General features: G+C 45.7%; 2 protein-coding genes across 8 annotated transcripts in view; one reads left to right on the forward strand and one right to left on the reverse strand.

Moving 5' to 3' along the window:
- The window catches only part of XNDC1N (XRCC1 N-terminal domain containing 1, N-terminal like), a 28,454-nt gene extending 17,159 nt beyond the window's left edge, over window positions 1–11,295 (reverse strand). Inside the window, exons 1-6 of one of the 5 annotated variants that reach the window (XM_063671981.1) lie at window positions 11,018–11,295; window positions 10,537–10,694; window positions 8,601–8,772; window positions 5,907–6,069; window positions 1,455–1,596; window positions 131–286 (exon numbers count right to left, since the gene is read on the reverse strand). In XM_063671981.1, the coding sequence (XP_063528051.1) occupies window positions 131–286; window positions 1,455–1,596; window positions 5,907–5,951 (343 nt within the window). In that variant the 5' untranslated portion in view covers window positions 5,952–6,069; window positions 8,601–8,772; window positions 10,537–10,694; window positions 11,018–11,295. The remainder of the gene's footprint in view (window positions 1–130; window positions 287–1,454; window positions 1,597–5,906; window positions 6,070–8,600; window positions 8,773–10,536; window positions 10,695–11,017) is intronic. The other 4 variants (XM_054440045.2, XM_063671980.1, XM_063671979.1 and 1 more) reach the window with 4 other exon arrangements.
- Window positions 11,296–11,659: 364 nt separating this feature from the next.
- The window catches only part of RNF121 (ring finger protein 121), a 69,818-nt gene continuing 64,037 nt past the window's right edge, over window positions 11,660–17,440 (forward strand). The window contains exon 1 of one of the 3 annotated variants that reach the window (XM_054440069.2): window positions 11,660–11,777. In XM_054440069.2, the coding sequence (XP_054296044.1) occupies window positions 11,715–11,777 (63 nt within the window). In that variant the 5' untranslated portion in view covers window positions 11,660–11,714. The remainder of the gene's footprint in view (window positions 11,778–17,440) is intronic. The other 2 variants (XM_054440071.2, XR_010127699.1) reach the window with 2 other exon arrangements.

Raw genomic sequence — 17,440 nt, forward strand, 5'->3', positions numbered from 1 at the left:
GATATAATTAAACCCCTGCACAGGCTCCCTCCCACAGTCTACACCTAATAGCACTCACAGTCCTCTTTAGTATTGCATCTCTGTTTCTCATAAAGACCACCCCCGTCTTTTCTGCTTTTGCCCTCTTTACCATCTTTAAACATGCGGACCCCGGAGCGGTTCTTCCCCTGCTTTGAATCAGTTAGAGACATTAGCATGGTTGCAGGGAGCAGGGTTATGAAAGGTCTGTCCAGGGGCCAGGAAGAACGGCCCACATCAATTTGCAGGAACGCACAGCCACAGTTACCTGGGGACAAAAGGTTGAGAGAAGGATAAGAGGGATGAGATGACTGCAGACAAAGGAATATGGTGGAAGGAGGACACTCCTCTACTTTACAGCTAGCTGAAAGCCAGAAAGGTTCAGTGATATATGGAGTCCCACAGGGAGCCAGTAACTGGAGTGGAATGAGACTCCAGTCCACTAAATACCAGTGTCACACATTCACCATGTTCCTCTCAGCCAGAAACCTTCCCCTGATTAAAGAGACTTGTTGCTTCTCTGTCCTCTGGCCCTGGTGGAGAGTGCTAAATTCTGTCTCTCTTAATTCCTTGCTAGGGAGCCTGACAAAACTGAGACCAGTGGACTGGACAGTTCTAGATTCCAGAGAATTCTAAGATCAATCTTCTCAATCCATAAACTCCTATTCAGCCTTCTTGGATTATCCTTGCACAGTTCATCTCTCCAGCATCCTCCTGACACGGATATTTACAGGTGTATGCAGGTTCTATTTGTTGGGATTTATTTTTATTTTTTGTGAGACAGGGTCTCACTGTTGCCCAGGCTGGAGTGCAGTGGCGTTATCACAGCTCACTGCAGCCTCGACCTCCTGGGCTCAGGTGATCCTCCCAACTCAGCCTAGACCTCCTGGGCTCAGGTGATCCTCCCAACTCAGCCTCGACCTCCCGGGCTCAGGTGATCCTCCCACCTCAGCCTCTCATGTAACTGGGACTACAGGTGTGCACCGCCACACCCGGCTAATTTTTGTATTTTTGGTAGAGACAGGATTTTGCCATGTTGCCCAGGCTGATCTCACACTCCTGGGCTCAAGGGATCCTCCCGCCTTGTCCTCCCAAAGTGTTGGGATTACAGGCATGAGCCATTGTGCCTGGCCGGGATTTATAATTACGTCAGTGTCCTAAGGTTTTACCCAGACCACTAAGATCAAAGCATGGTAGTTATGTTGCATAATTTGAAGAGTGCCATTCACATTGTATTCTATGTGAATCGAGCCCTTGGAGTTCTCCACACAGATCTGCTCCAAGGGCAAGGGCCACCTTTCCCTTTGACACCCAGGTAAAACTTATTCCATAAAGGCTACTCAGCCAGAATGAACTGAGACATGTTAGTGGAGTAGTTAGAGGGGACTATCATTCCTGTGTTCTTCCTCAAGGTTCCTAGGCCACAGAGAACTCACCCACATCAATGTAGCCAATGGGCACTGCCCTCTCCAGCTGTAGTTCTACTTTCAATTGCCCACTCTTGTCCTGAGGGCAGCTGAGCCAAGGTCTCCTTGGACTATCTGGGTTTAGCAAGTTCTCTACAGGATACTTGGGATCCTAAGTAAGAGAGGAGAAGAAAATCAGGAATCTCACTGAGCCCAAGGGAAAAAGGATGCCCATGAATGAGGGATCCCTAAAACCCCAAACCTTCCCAGTCATCCTAACATGATAGAAAAGGCACTAGACGGGAGGCCATAGGAATACTGTTATGTGCCAAGTGGTTTACAGACATCATTTTTCTCTATCCCATTTACCAGATGACCTCCTTTAATCTTCATAACAATTCTTAGTTAGGTGGTTACTATTATTACTTCCAAGTTAACAGATCAATACTGAAGCTGAGAGGTTCAGAAACTTACTGAAGGCCATAGGCTAAATAACCAAGCAAAGCAGAATTCCCAGGTTTCTGAAAGCAGAGTTCTTTTTTTTGACAGTCTTGCTCTGTCGCCCAGGCTGGAGTGCAATGGCACAATCTCGGCTCACTGCAACCTCCGCCTCCCGAATTTAAGCAATTCTCTGCCTCAGCCTCCTGAGTAGCTGGGATTATAGGTGCCCACCACCATGCCCAGCTAATTTTTTTGTATTTTTAGTAGAGATGGGGTTTCACCATTTTGGCCAGGTTTTTTTTTTTGAGACAGTCTCACTCCGTAGCCCAGGCTGGAATGCAGTGATGCTATCTCCGCTCCCTGCAAGCTCCGCCTCCTGGGTTCACGCCATTCTCCTGCCTCAGCCTCCCGAGTAGCTGGGACTACAGGCACCCGCCACCACGCCCGGTTCATTTTTTGTATTTTTAGTAGAGACGGGGTTTCACCGTGTTAGCCAGGATGGTCTCGATCTCCTGACCTTGTGATCCGCCCGCCTCGGCCTCCCAAAGTGCTGGGATTACAGGCGTGAGCTACCGTGCCCGGTGGCCAGGCTGTTCTTGAACTCCTGACCTCGTGATCCACCCACCGCAGCCTCCCAAAGTGCTGGGATTACAGGCATGAGCCACCGCGCCCAGCCAAAAGCAGGGCTCTTTTTTTTTTTTTTTTTTTTTTGAGACAGAGTCTCGCTCTGTCTCTGTTGCCCAGGCTGGAGTGCAGTGGCACAATCTCGGCTCACCGCAAGCTCCGCCTCCCGGGTTCATGCCATTCTCCTGCCTCAGCCTCCCGAATAGCTGGGACTACAGGCGCCCGCTAACACGCTCGGCTAATTTTTTTTGTATTTTTAGTAGAGACTGGGTTTCACGTGTTAGCCAGGATGGTCTGGATCTCCTGACCTCGTGATCTGCCCGCCTCAGCCTCCCAAAGTGCTGGGATTACAGGCGTGAGCCACCGTGCCCGGCCCAAAAGCAGAGCTCTTAACCACCATGATACACTATTTCATTTATAAGATTTTTTTCTTATTTTTTTTTGAGATGGAGTTGGCTCTTGTTGCCTAGGCTGGAGTGCAATGGTGTGATCTCGGCTCACTGCAACCTCCGCCTCCTGGGTTCAAGCAATTCGCCTGCTTCAGCTTCCTGAGTAGCTAGAATTACAGGCATGTACCACCACGCCTGGCTAATTTTGTATTTTTAGTAGAGACGGGGTTTCTCCATGTTGGTCAGGCTGGTCTTGAACTCCTGACCTCAGGTGATCTGCCCACCTCGGCCTCCCAAAGTGCTGGGATTACAGGAGTGAGCCACCACGCCCGGCCAAGATGTTTTCAAGGACATTTATTTATAGTTATTCTGTGGGATAACAAAGTCAAAGATTTTTATTCTAAGTTTATAACTGATGCTTAGATATAAAGTGATTAATCAAAGTCAACAATAGTGATATTGAGTATAAATTCTGAGTTCTAACCTAAAGTCAGATATTTTTTGGTTGAGCGATCTTGGGTAAACTACTTTCTTTCTCTGGGTCAAAATTTCTTTCCTTCTGTAATCCCAGCTACCTGGGGGGGCCAAGGCAGGAGAATCACTTGAACCTCGGAGGCGGAGGTTGCAGTCAGCTGAGACTGCACCACTGTACTCCAGCCTGGGCGACAGAGTGAGACCCTATCTCAATAAGTAAATAAATAAATAAATAAATTTCTTCTTTTTTTTTTTTTTAGAGACAGGGTCTTGCCCAGGGTGGAGTGCAGGGATACAATCATGGCTCGCTGCAGCCTCAAATCCCTGGGAGGATCACTTGAGTGATCCCCCTGCCTCTGCCTCCTGAGTAGCTGGGACTGCAGGTGTGTGCCACTGTACCTAGTTAATTTGTATTTTTAATGGAGACAGGGTCTTGCTCATTACCTAGGGTACAGTGCAGTGGCATAATCGCAGCTCACCGTAGCCTTAACTTCCCAGGCTCAGGATCCTCCCACCTCAGTCTCCTGAGGAGCTGGGACTACAGGTGCACGCCACCACACCCAACTAACTTTTGTAGAGATGGGGCTTCACCATGTTTCCCAGGTTGGTCTTGAACTCCTGGGCTCAAGCAATCTGCCCGCCTCAGCCTCCCAAAGTGCTGGGATTACAGGTGTAAGCCACCACACCTGGCTAATTTTAAAATTTTTTGTAGAGATGAGATCTTGCTATATTGCTCAGGTTGGTCTCCAACCCTGGCCTCAAGCTATCCTCCCACCTCAACCTCCCAAAGTGTTGGGATTACAGGTATGAGCCCTGTAATCTAAATGTCTTCATCCATAAGTAAAAGAGAGAGAGACCAGACTCAGGGTTTTCAACCTTTTTTGTTTTAGCAATAAAACCCTTTTAACTGAAATCTTACACTGAGGTAGGTGTGTGTGTGTGTGCACATGTGCATGTTTTTTTGATAAATAAAAGGAGAGCTCTGGTTAAAGCACAGGTAGGGAGGACTAGAGACATACTTGTCCCCTTCTCCCTTTCAACTTATAGAAGTGGGTCTCTACAGAGTACAGTGGAAAACACGAAGTTTGAAACTAGCTAATGTTCTCTAGCATTTTATAAGGCTAAGAGTCTATGAAGCAGTTGGGCATGGTGGCTCACACCTGTAATCTCAGCACTCTGGGAGACCAAGGCGGGCGGATCATGAGGTCAGGACTTTGAGACCAGCCTGGCCAACATAGTGAAACCCCATCTCTACTAAAAATACAAAAATTAGCTGGGCATGGTGGCATGTGCCTGTAATCCCAGCTACTCAGGAGGCTGAGGCAGGAGAATCACTTGAACTCAGGAGGCAGAGGTTGTGGTGAGCGGAGATCACACCACTGCACTCTAGCCTGGGCAACAGAGCGAGACTCCGTCTAAAAAAAGTAAAAAGTCTATGAAGCAAATTGTTTAGCCTGACCACGCAGGTAAGGAGGGTAAGTGTAATATTATTTTTCTTAGAATAGGGGTTAATATATTAGTTCCCAAAGATCCTCTAAGGGTTTTTTTTTTTTTTTTTTGATACAAGGTCTTGCTCTGTCGCCCAGGCTGGAGTGCAGTGGTACAATCATGGCTCACTGTTAGCCTCAACCTCCTGGGCTCAAGCAATACTGCCACCATGGCTTCCTGAGTAGCTGGGACCACAGGCACATGCTATCACACAGGGCTGATTGTTTATTTTTTGTAGAAATGGGATCTCCCTGTGTTGCTCAGGCCGGTCTTGAACTTCTGGGCTCAAGAGATCCTCCTGCCTTGAGCTCCCAAAGTGCTGGAATTACAGGCATGAGTCCTGTGCCTGGTCTAAGGATCTCCTTGAAATGTGTGGGGACGTTTTTGACTGTCACAATGACTAAGAAGCCTGGGGGCCAGGGATGCTAAGTATCTCATCATGCAAATAATATTGCTACAAAATACAGACTTATGGCCCCAAATGCCAATGGCACCCCTTGAGAAAGACCAGGATAACAGAAGGGAAAGAGGTGGAGTAGGAGTAAATAGAGCAGTGACAGGAGAGGAAAGGGTGGGATGTCCCTAAGAATCACCACATCAGATCAGGCCTGGTCTCAGGGCCTAGGATCTAGCTCTATCTAATTGGGATATTGTAGAACTTTTAGGAAGGAGGCTGAGATCACACTTGATGGTGGTGGTGATAACCTCACAGGTCTGGGATTACCTCAAGTGTCCTACCCTGTTCTAAATGATAGAATGATTAAACTCCCCTTCTGAGGATCCTGGTGCAGTTTCTGGGCTTACAGCTTTGCCAGTGCCCTTCAAACTGGGCGGAATCCTGAGGGTGCTGCTTTCTGTACTTTCAACTTCTGAGAAGACTTCTTTTGCACTTCCTGCACTTCTGTGGGAACAACCTGAGGGCAAGAGCTGTTTCTTCTCTTAGACTCTGAACTCACAATGTCTCTTCTATTAGACTGGGAGTTTCCTGAAAGTGGAGCCAAGACTCTTATTTTTTTCACTCCTTTCAGTTATCAAGAAAACAAATCATGCCTGCTGATTAATATACCTGAGAAGAAAATGATACCACATGGCTGATCTTCACAGGAGCCATGGTGGGCCCAGCAGCTGTTTCAAGTACAAGACAAAAATGCTTCCTCCCAAGATTTCTTCTGTCACTACTTTGGCACTATGTGTTAGCTTCCAGAAAAGCAAGAATCCTCACATTACTCCTAAAAAAGAGAACAGAAGAAAAACAAACTAGCCATGGCTGTGTTAACAGGAGTTATTTGCAGCAGTCAGTTCATTTCTGTTTCTTTTTTTTTTTTTTTGAGACAGAGTCTTGCTCTGTCACCCAGACTGGAGTGCGGTGGCGTGATCTTGGCTCACTGCAAGCTCCCCATCCCGGGTTCACGCCATTCTCCTGCTTCAGCCTCCCGAGTAGCAGGGACTACAGGCGCCCGCCACCATGCCCGGCTAATTTTTTGTATTTTAAGTAGAGATGGAGTTTCACCGTGTTAGCCAGGATGGTCTCGATCTCCTGACCTCGTGATCCGCCCGCCTCGACCTCCCAAAGTGTTGGGATTATAGGCGTGAGCCACTGTGCCTGGCCGAGTCAGTCCATTTCTGATGACCAAATGTGTCTGGTGGGAGTGGTGGCAGGGAGTAGGTTTGGATCAGCTGATGACGCTCCAACAAACACAAAATAACTCGAATGCAACCAGAAGGCAACACAGCAGCAAGTACAAAATAATATATTAAGGTGTTAATGTTGGATTTATATATAGGTGAGCTCTCAAGGGCATGAATTGTGCCTTAAATTGTACACCTTTATATCACTAGAGCCTAGTACATAGTAAGGATAGGCAACAAACGTTTGACTAAATGTATGACACAACTTTTTTTCTTCTTCTCTTAAAAATTAATCTTCCTACATTTAGCTTTTCTTGAAGTTATTCATCTACTAGACATCATCAATGACTTGCTGATTTATGCAAAACCCTTGCTAAGCTGGGTGTGGTGGCCTGTGCCTGTAGTCCTAGCTACTCAGGAGACTAAGGCAGGAAGATCACTTGAGCCCAGGAGTTGGAGGCTGCAGTGAGCCATGACGGTGCCACTGCATTCCAGCCTGGGTAACAGAGTGAGACCCTAACTCTAAAAAAGAAAAAAGTTCTGGACCGGGCGTGGTGGCTCATGCCTGTAATCCCAGCACTTTGGGAGGTCAAGGCGGGCGGATCACGAGGTCAGGAGATTGAGACCATCCTGGCTAACATGGTGAAATCTCGTCTCTATTAAAAATACAAAAAATAAGCCTGGCGTGGTGGTGGGCACCTGTAGTCCCAGCTACTTGGGAGGCTGAGGCAGGAGAATGGCGTGAACCCAGGAGGTGGAGCTTACAGTGAGCCGAGATCGTGCCACTGCACTCTAGACTGGGCTACAGAGCAAGACTCCGTCTCAAAAAAAAAAAAAAAAAAAAAAAGTTCACATGGGTATTTGTACTTCATGTTTTGCTAAACATTTTATGTACAATTTTGAATATATGCAAAAACACACATATTAGTATAATGAACTTATGCATCCATCACCTTACTTCAACAATTCCTTGCTGAGAGGAGTTTTAAAGTTGTCTGAGTGTCTTTAGGTGGAATCTCTTCAAATATTTATCCCTGTCCATTTTATTCATGTTTACTACCCATCTGGCTCCTGAAAATATGAGTCTGTGACTCTTGATATACTCCTGGCCATAATGGTCTTTTTGCTTACCCTCCCCACCAAAACTTTTTTTCCCTTTTCTCCAAGATTTTGCTCATGCCATTGCCTCTGCTTGGAATGTTCTTTCTCTTTCCCATTTACCAAATCTAATGCATCTTTGGTGCTCAAATATCACGTCTCCTCCGCTTAAACAGCTCAAGGTGACAGCTCCATCCTGTCAATTCTCACTTAGCCTTTAACAGAGTGCCTCATATTACAATTATATGGGTATATGTCTTCTTTGTCCCTTGACAAATTGTAAGCTCTTGGGGGACAGGTTTCACGTCTGAATCATTTCTGTGTACCCAATGTAAAAGGGAGAATATAGTTCCTGATTTGCAAATGTCTGTTGAATGAATGACCATAAAAATTGTGCTCCAAAGGGCTCACAGTCATAAAGCATTCAAAATGGGGTAGATTGCAGCAATAGTAGTAACAAACTCTTAGTGAATGCCATCTAAACATCAAGCAGTCCTCACAGGCCACAGCTAGTATGGGGCTAAGGCTTCAAAGACAGAAGAATGAAGGATGAGTCCTGAGTCTCCTCTCTAGGGCTCAGATTAATTAAAGCTCACTATTCCCACTACGGGAACTCACTGGGCACACAAAAATCTTTCCTTTTCTGCTAGATTTTGGAGATATAAAAATAATAAAAATAAGCAAGACATAGTCTCTGAGCCGGGCGCGGTGGCTCACGCCTGTAATCCCAGCACTTTGGGAGGCTGAGGTGAGTGGATCACGAGGTCAGGAGATCGAGACCATCCTGGCTAACACGGTGAAACCCCGTCTCTACTAAAAGTACAAAAAATTAGCCGGCGTGGTGGCGGGGGCCTGTAGTCCCAGCTACTCGGGAGGCTGAGGTAGGAGAATGGCGTGAACCCGTGAGGCGGAGCTTGCAGTGAGCCAAGATCGCGCCACTGCACTCTAGCCTGGGCAACAGAGGGAGACTCCGTTTCAAAAAAAAAAAAAAAAAAAAAAAAAAGAAGACAGTCTCTGTTTTGAAGAAACTCACAGCATATTTTTGTGATTTGATGCGAAAAGCCCATTTCTCATCATCAATGAACACTCAGGCCAGGCATGGTGGCTCACGCCTGTAATCCCAGCACATTGGGAGGCCGAGGAGGGTGGATATCTTCAGCCCAGGAGTTCAAGATCAGCCTGGGCAACATGGCGAAATCCCATCTCTAAAAAAAAAAAAAAAAATTAGCCAGATGTGGTGGCGTGTGCCTGGAGTCCAAGCTACTCAGGAGGCTGAGGCAAGAGGATTGCTTGAGCTTGGGAGGCAGAGGTTGCAGTGAGCTGAGATCGCACCATCACACTCCAGCCTGGGAGACAGTGAAACCCTGTCTCAAAAATAAATAAATACATAAATAAATAAACACTCTTGGTTTGGCAATCCTGACAATCAAACTGCTTGTAGTTCTCACAAGATTAAGTTCTTTGAGAACTCCTTCCCTTACAAAAACTGTTGCTGCCTTTTTTCGTAATTACTTGTTTACTCTGTATGCCTTCTCACTAAGTAGTAAGCTCTTTGAGGATGTGGATTTTTGTCATGTTCATGATCTCCCACACTTCAGAGCAGCATCATGATTCTGTCAGAAACAATAAAGTAATAAATGATGTTCAGGAAATTGGTTGACAATGTGAAGAAAAATAAAAGTAGATCCCTACCTCACAATGTATCTAAAAAATTATACCTAGGCTGGGCGTGGTGGCTCACACCTGTAATCCCAGCATTTTGGGAGGTCGAGGTGGGCGGATCACTTGAGGTCAGGAGTTTGAGACCAGCCTGGTCAACATGGTGAAACCCTGTCTCTACTCAAAAAACAAAAATTAGCTGGGTGTGGTGGCACATGCCTGTAATCCCAGCTACTGAGGAGGCTGAGGCAGGAGCATCACTTGAACCCGGGAGGCAAAGGTTGCAGTGAGCCAAGATCACCCCTCTGCACTCCAGCCTGGGTGACAAAGTGAGATTCTATCTCAAAAAATGAAATAAAATAAAATAAATAAAATAAAGACAAATAATTATACCTAAAAGGCTGGGTACAGTGGCTCATGCCTGTAATCTCAACACTTTGGGAGGCAGAGGCTCAGGAGGATTGCTTGAACCCAGGAGTTCAAGACCAGCAACATAGTGGGACCCCATCTCCACAAAATATTTTTAAAAATTAGCCAGGTGTGGTGGCACATGCCTATAGTCCCAGGTACTCACAAGGCTGAGATGGGAGAATTGCTTGAGCCTGGGAGATGAGACTACAGTGAGCAGTTATCACACCACTGCACTCCAGCCTGGGCAACAGAGCCAGACCCTGTATCACTCAGGCTGGGCACAGTGGTTCACACCTGTAATCCCAGCACTTTGGGAGGCCAAGGCGGGTGGATCACTTGAGGTCAGGAGTTTGAGACCATGGCCATGACCCCATCTCTACTAAAAATACAAAATTTCCCCGGGCGTGGTGGCGCGTACATAGTCCCAGCTATTTGGGATGCTGAGACATGAGAATCGTTTGAACCCAGTAGGCAGAGGCTGCAGCGAGCCCAGATTGAACCACTGCATTCCAGCCTTGGTAACAGAGCGAGACACCGTTTCAAAGAAAAAAAAAAGCACTCAGATTAAAAAACAAAATGAAACACAATACAATACTATATAGTCATGGCTACATATAATTTTTAAAAATGGATTGGGAGAACACAAGCTAATTCTAATTCACAATAGTTGCTTCTGGAGAGGATGAGAGGGTAATGGGCTTGAGAGTAGAAAAAACAGGTAAGTTTAATTTTATTGTATTATCTAGCTTTTAAAAAATAAGCAAATAAATCATAATGCCAACAGTCAATTTAGGGTGATGGGTATACAGTATTTACAATATTCTCCATATTAAGTGTCACAAAATAAAAATAATTATTTTTAAGTAAATAGGATGCCTGTGGATGATGTAAATAATTACCTGTAATTTTCTGTTGGTTCCAACGTAACGCTGACTTTTCTAGACATTCTGTGGGCTCACAGGCCATCCTAGTTCCATTCACCAGACAGATCCAGGCGGACGCCCAGAGGCGTGTGAGCTGGGGCTACAGGCTTGCAAGGTATCGAGTTCACCGGTTGCTGAAAATTCAGTTACGAAGGTATACGTAGGGGTGGGACAATGAATGGTGTATAAAAAGGAGGGTAAGGCAGAAGCTGGGGCCGCAGGATGTGGGTTAGAAAAGTGTGTCGAGGTGTGTGAATTGGCATGACAGCCTAAGTAAGACGCGGAATGTGGGGGCCCTGGAGGTCCTGAGAGGTCAGCTCTCAGTTTCGGGAGCTCAAGCCGCACCGCTGCTTTCACGGCTCATCGGGAACAGGCTGCTCAGTTCATTTCCTTGATGGCCACCCCTCCTCCCTCTCGGCCACTCCCCTCCCCATCAACAAATCCCAACGCCCCTCACCCGGGACCGTGGACCTCGAGGAGCCACCGTTGCCTCAGATCTCGGACCACCAAACCTATTCTCCCGCCAATTCGGCGTTCTGACCTTCGCCTTCTGACCCCGAGAGCTACTCTTCCGTTTTCCGTAGCACAGGAATGCGTTCTGGGGCTTCAAGAAGCTGCTGTTTTTGAAAATGATTCCTACCGAGGCAAGACGGCAGGTGCTGCAGCCAGGAAAATACATTTGCGTGTGTTTTAGTGTTTATTTTCACTCACTACAACTCTTCCGTGGAGGGAGCGGAATTTAAACTTCCGGGTCAGCCTCAGTGCAGCTTGGGAAACGTAGTTCCTAGTCCCCACGTCTCGCCCCTTGGAGCCCAGACTGAGGGAGCGTCGCGAAAGTTGCCCGTTTAGGAACTCTCCCATTTGGCTCTCCAAAGGGAAGAATTGGTTAAATAGTTGCACTGAAAACAATGCGATTCAAATTTCTCATTTTCCAAGAACGCTCCCTTGCTGGAGCTTGCAAGCGCACGGTACTTCTCTCTCCTTGATCCTGAAACGTGCAGCAGGTAGATAACCTCCTGATCCCTGACAGTCTCCGCCTGTTTTGATGCCCCGCCCCCTCTGCTGGAGTCCTAGCCGCCGATTGGCTAGGAGCACTTGAGCGGCGGAAGCAGCTGGCTCGCGCGGGGACTGCGGTGAGGGGGCGAGCCGTGAAGATGGCGGCAGTGGTGGAGGTTGAGGTTGGAGGTGGTGCTGCTGGGGAACGGGAGCTGGATGAGGTAAGCGGAGTTGAGAGACGAGGAGAGACTCAACCTGAGACTGAGGGGAGGGGCAGTGAGGTATCGGGAGGTGGGGGTTTTAGGAGCTAAGGGAAAGATCCTGAGAGGGAAGGAGCTGACTAGGGGGCGGGTGCGTGGAGAGCGAAGTCAGAGGCACTCCTGACTTGGGGACTCCGAGGCGGCCTTGGGAGTAGAAGACTTGCATTAGCCTCAAGGGTGGAGATGGAGGACAGAGAGAGAGGTCGGAGGAGTGGGGGGTGTTAAGATTTTGTGATTACTAGCTGGGTGTCTTAGGGTAGGACCGAAGGGCTAAGAGGTAGTTTGAGTTGGAGGGGCGTGAATTTCTGCAGGGGAAGGCTGGGCTTCCACTGTGGGAGAGGACTCTGTCTAAGCCTAGGGTGGGGGTTGGGGACACAGACCGGGAAAGAGTGCTAATCCACTGGTAGTATAGCTTTGAGTTATCTTAAAGTTGGAACTGTTTTATTTATCGTTACATTCCAAGACTTTGTATCTAATGCATGCTCAGTAAAGTTTTGGCCAACGAATGAAGGAACAAGTGGATGAATAAATGATTGTATGCCGGAATTCATGCAATTATTCACTTAATAAACATTATGACTTTTGCTCCGGGTCCTGGGCCAGGTGCTAGGGAGACTAGGGGCCCCTCCGTTGAAGAGCCCATAGTCTAGTGGTGGGAGACAGACAAGAAGACTAGTCATTGAGTTAGAGATATAATGGTGGTACTGAGAAGTGTGCAACATTTCAGCTTGGGATAGGGAAGGCTTCCCGGAGTTGCTGAGTTTTAAACGATAAATAAGTGTCTCTCTCTCCTTCTAGACTTATGAGTTCCTTGAAGGTGAGCTCCTTGAGATTGTATGTTCCCTTTACCTATCTAATAGGCATTTAAAGACTGGGGTATTAAATTACCAGTGGTCCTTGGAGGAATCACTAGGAGGAAGGAGATGTTGAGTGTGAAAGGAATGAAGGGACAGGGCAGAGAAGCAGAGAGAGAGGTGAAAAGATTCTGAAGCCATAGAGACATTGATAGCTAGTGGTGTTTGTGATCTTGCACATGCCGGCATATGGACAAAGACATCACAGGAATAGGAGGAAGGGGATTGGTTGTCAGAGATAGAACCAGTGAGATCTCTGAGGGGTCAGAATCTTAGAGGCCCCTTGCTGTGTGTTGGGTGGGAAGAGTGGGGAGGATTGGGGATGATTGAAGATGAGGTTCAGAGAAAGGGAGAAGTGGACTTGGGAAGCAATAAGACTGTTGCCTGGTAGTGGGATGAGTTGGAGGAGTTGGATTACCTGATTGGGATCATTAAGGTGGGAGGAAGGGACTGAGAAATTGACAGGTGATCACAGCAGGGGAATTTTTAAAGAAGTGTTGTAGTCTTCTACCTCCCAATCACTAGAGACTACAGGTGTTTGGATACCGGTTGGTTGGTTAGGTGGAGTGGTTGTGGAAATGATCTCCAAGACCCCTTCTAGCTTTTACATTTCTGTGATTACAGTTGGCTGTGGTTCAATGAGATATATTTGAAGACACTTTGAAAAGGGTAAATACTGTATTGAAGTTCTTATTTATGGTTTGTTAGTCATGGGCTCTCCCTAGAGACAATTACGTGTGTCTCAAAGCTGTAGTTACATATGTCAGGGTTCACTGAGATAAAGAGCAGAAGTTTTGGCAGAGGAGAAAATAACATTTTCTTTCTTTCTTTTTTTTTTTTATTTGAGATGGAGTTTCGCTCTTGTTGCCCAGGCTGGAGTGCAGTATTGCAATCTCGGCTCACCACAGCCTCTGCCTTCTGGGTTCAAACTATTCTCCTGCCTCAGCCTCCTGAGTAGCTGGGATTACAGGCATGCACCACCACGCCCGGCTGATTTTTTGTATTTTTAGTAGAGACAGGGTTTTTCCATGTTGGTCAGGCTGGCCTCGAACTCCCGACCTCAGGTGAGCCGCTGGCCTCGGCCTCCCAAATGTGCTGGGATTACAGGTGTGAGTCACCGCGCCCGGCTAAGAAAATAACATTTTCATTAAGACATGTTTGATTTTTGTTTCTTAACTTTTCTTTATTGTTTGAAGGACTTAAGAGCATCTAGTAGTATAATAGACTTTACAGTGTATCATGCATAGAAATTAACTTTATATGAAACCACTAGCATTCATTCCAGAAACCTTGTTACTTGTTTCATTTCCTGAGAAAAGGTATAATCTGTTGTCTGGAAATTCCGTGTGGACTGGTTCTATCTTTTTTGTTGTTGTATGTTTGAGAAAGTAAGCTCTGAGAAGCAGGAACAGTCATCCCTTCAAGCTCCAAAAATAACAGAGATCTGGTCTGGCAGACCTTAGTTTGTATTCAGGTTTCTACTAATATCTCCCCAGCTATTTCTTTGCAGCCTTAGCTTGTGAAAGAGCAGGTGAAATCCGTCTTTAATATGTAATTATGGGGTCTACTGTGTGTCATGCACTGATAATTCAAAGATGAGTAAGACAGGATCTTTACCAATTTACAGTCGAGTGAAGAGACATGCAAATAGCATATTATAATACTAGATAATTGCTGTAATGGAGGCATGTAACAAATGCAGTGGGGCACAAGAGATCAAGCACTTGAGTCAGCTAGGGGGAGTCAGTAAAGTCTTTATGATAGCGATGGGTTTGAGCTGAAAAAGGTTGGGTTTACAAAAGAGCAGTGGTTTACATGTGGCATTAATATTGCCCCCTGTGTAGCACTTTCTGTTTTATTGATAGACTCTAATGTGGAGCCAAGATTATAAATGGGTAATGGGTAGCCTGGCTAAGATGGAGTTGGTGTACTTTTCTACTTCTTTGGAAAGAAGGTACACGCTGTGTACATTCAGTATATTATACCTATGTTTTCCAATATTAGATGCCATTAGCATGATACATAGTCTGGAATAGCATTCATTCATATTCCTTTTCTCTTTTTTTGTCTGGTTTCATTAATACTTTCTCTAGAAGTTGAGACGTAATTTAGGCTTTCCTAATGGCTTCTTCCTTTAGAGGGATAAATAGAAAAGAGGGTTTAGGAAAAGAGCTACCAGTAGAAAAGGCTACTATTACCAGCCTCTGTTTAAAACCCTTTACCTGCATCATCTCATTTATCATTAACAGTAGGCCTGTGAATTGGAGTTAACCCCATTTTATAAATGAGACTGAGGCTAGAGAGGCTAAGGAACTTTCCTAGGATTCCACAGTTTGTGAGTGGGGAAGTACAGCTTCTGATGCAGGTCTGCCTATGCTATACGGAGCTTAGCCCATGCTATACTGAGCACCTGGGTTCCATTTCTTACTCCACTATTTGTGCTCTAGGGGGTGGGTACTTTAAAATTGTATAGTCTTAATCATCTCATGTAAAAATTGATACCGTATATTTGATAAGTGGCTGTGATTCAAAAGAGCATTTTGAATCTCACATTTGTGAGGAAGGTTTTATTAGTATTCCCTATTTGTGATTGAGGAAGCTGAGGTTCAGAGGATTTGAGATATGCCAAGGGTCTTGAGACTACCAAGTGGTGTCACAAAGATTTAAACCCACGTTTCCAGATTCCAGAGTGTTTGTTTCCCTTCATTTTAAAAACCCAACCTCTTTTCTTTGTGTATAAAATTTCCAATTTCAAAACATAAAGCAGCATTTCTTCCCTGAGGGGATCAAAATGAGGGTTAGCCAAAAGAATATTGGTTTTTCCATACAGGTCCTTTAACTTACTGATAACTGGTGGATTCTGTTGAACCCCTTTTCAGGAGGAATGATTAGCCTGTTGGTAGTTAGGGAGAGGAGAGATGGGCCTAGCCAGCTCAGGTCAGGTATTAAACTGGCCATGATGACTGCCTAAGCTCAGTTCTGTCTCTCAGCCTGCCAAAGTACAGCATGCTTGAGATGCTAGCAGGATAAGATGCGGGTACCAGTTAGGTGGCCCAAAAGCCAATCTACTCCTGGAGCTAGTGATTTCCTCCTCAAAGGGGAGGCTAACCAACTTCTGAGAGGAATTAGATGCATCCTTTTGGCACAGAAAACTAGCTTGGGAATTAAGGTAGAAAAGCACTTCAGTACCCCATAGGGCCAGCCAGGGCATTGCCTGGCTAGTGCCTGTGAATCTGGATGTGTCCACTCCCAAGTCCTGTTTATCTGCCAAAATGATGTGAAATCATGCAGATCAATGAGGAGTTTCTAGCTCAAGCCAGAGTTCAAAGCAGGTATCCCAGCCTGCATCTAACTTGAGGTATTAATATTATTGCCTCAAGTGAATAATTTACCTCTCTTTGGCCCTGTTTTGCTCTTGTTAAAAGAGAAGATTGGACTAGATTGGTGGTTTTTAAACCTTTATTTAGTCATGAAACCTTTTATTCAAACAAAATTTCACTCTGAAGCCTTGTGGTCCTTGAATGGATTCAACAGAACCCCTAAGGTGCTTGAAGCCACCCTTTGAAAACCAAGGATTTTTCTGTGATAGTCCACTGATTGGGTGACCCTGCTTTATGTTCCGTCAGCCCGCTTGTACTTTGCCTAGGCCAGCCCCACCAAGCATTGTAAAATTGTCTGCCTTCCTCACTAGACTGTAAGCTTCGTGAGAGAGCAGAGTCCAAGTGTATCTTGCTCACCATTGTATTCTCTTCACTCTGCATGTTCCTGGCATACAGTAGGCACCCAATAAGTATTTGATAATCATTGTTTTTGATTAGTAGTATGATAGCTACCATTTAGTGGATGTTTGTGATATGCCAGCTCCTCTGCCTAATGGTATATGCTTTTTTATTAAATGTTTACGACATCCCCGTGAAAATTGAATTATTGGATGAAATCGTCTCTAGCTCTTTCTGGCTCTAGCACTCTATGTACTGTTTCTCATTACTGCCAGGCTTTGTTGGTGCTGTCCAGTCTGCCTAGAATACCTTTCTTTTCCCTTATTGCCTTTTGAAATTCCACCTGCCCTTTAAAGTTCTAGCTCGCTTGGCTTCTTGGACTATTCCGATTTACACTGATACCTTTTCCCCCTGCCTTTTATGGTTTTCTCTGTTTAAGTTTGTTCTCTCATTTCTCAACTTAGTCCTCAAACTTCTGAAACATCTGTGTGCCAGGCACTTTGGTGTGCCTGATAATACCAAGATGGATAAAGTGTGATAATTGCCCTCAGAGAGTTCACAGACTGGTGTGAGTAGAGAAAGAGTGATAAGTACATGCAAAATATGTCACAGGTGCTGTGATAGTGGGGTGGGTGCAGTGGGCACATCAAGGAAGAAGTGGCAGTCAGTGTTACGTCTCCTCTTCCCAGCTAGGTTGGTAAACCCCCAGTGGGCAGACTGTGGAAGTTCCCATCCCTTGCTTCTTCAAGTAGTAATCACTGGTTTTTTGTTTGTTTGTTTGTTCTTTCTCCTGTGGTTCTCTCCCTATAGACATTTAGTAAATGTTCCTTGTTGCCAGGGATTTTCTTCTCTAGAGATTTTTGGTCCAAGCCAATATCTTACTGAGGGATCAAGGCATATGTGACTGAAGTTTAGTCTTGGATATCTGACTACCTCTGGATTTTTTTTAGGCATGTGAAATGAGTGGTGGCAAGTGTAGTGGGGAAAAAGCCATAGGGCAGTAAACAGTGGGCTCATATTCTAGGCTAGGAATAGCGGATTTGTTTTATCT

This window comes from Pongo pygmaeus, chromosome 9 (assembly GCF_028885625.2).
Source record: "Pongo pygmaeus isolate AG05252 chromosome 9, NHGRI_mPonPyg2-v2.0_pri, whole genome shotgun sequence".
Taxonomy (NCBI): Eukaryota; Metazoa; Chordata; class Mammalia; order Primates; family Hominidae; genus Pongo; species Pongo pygmaeus.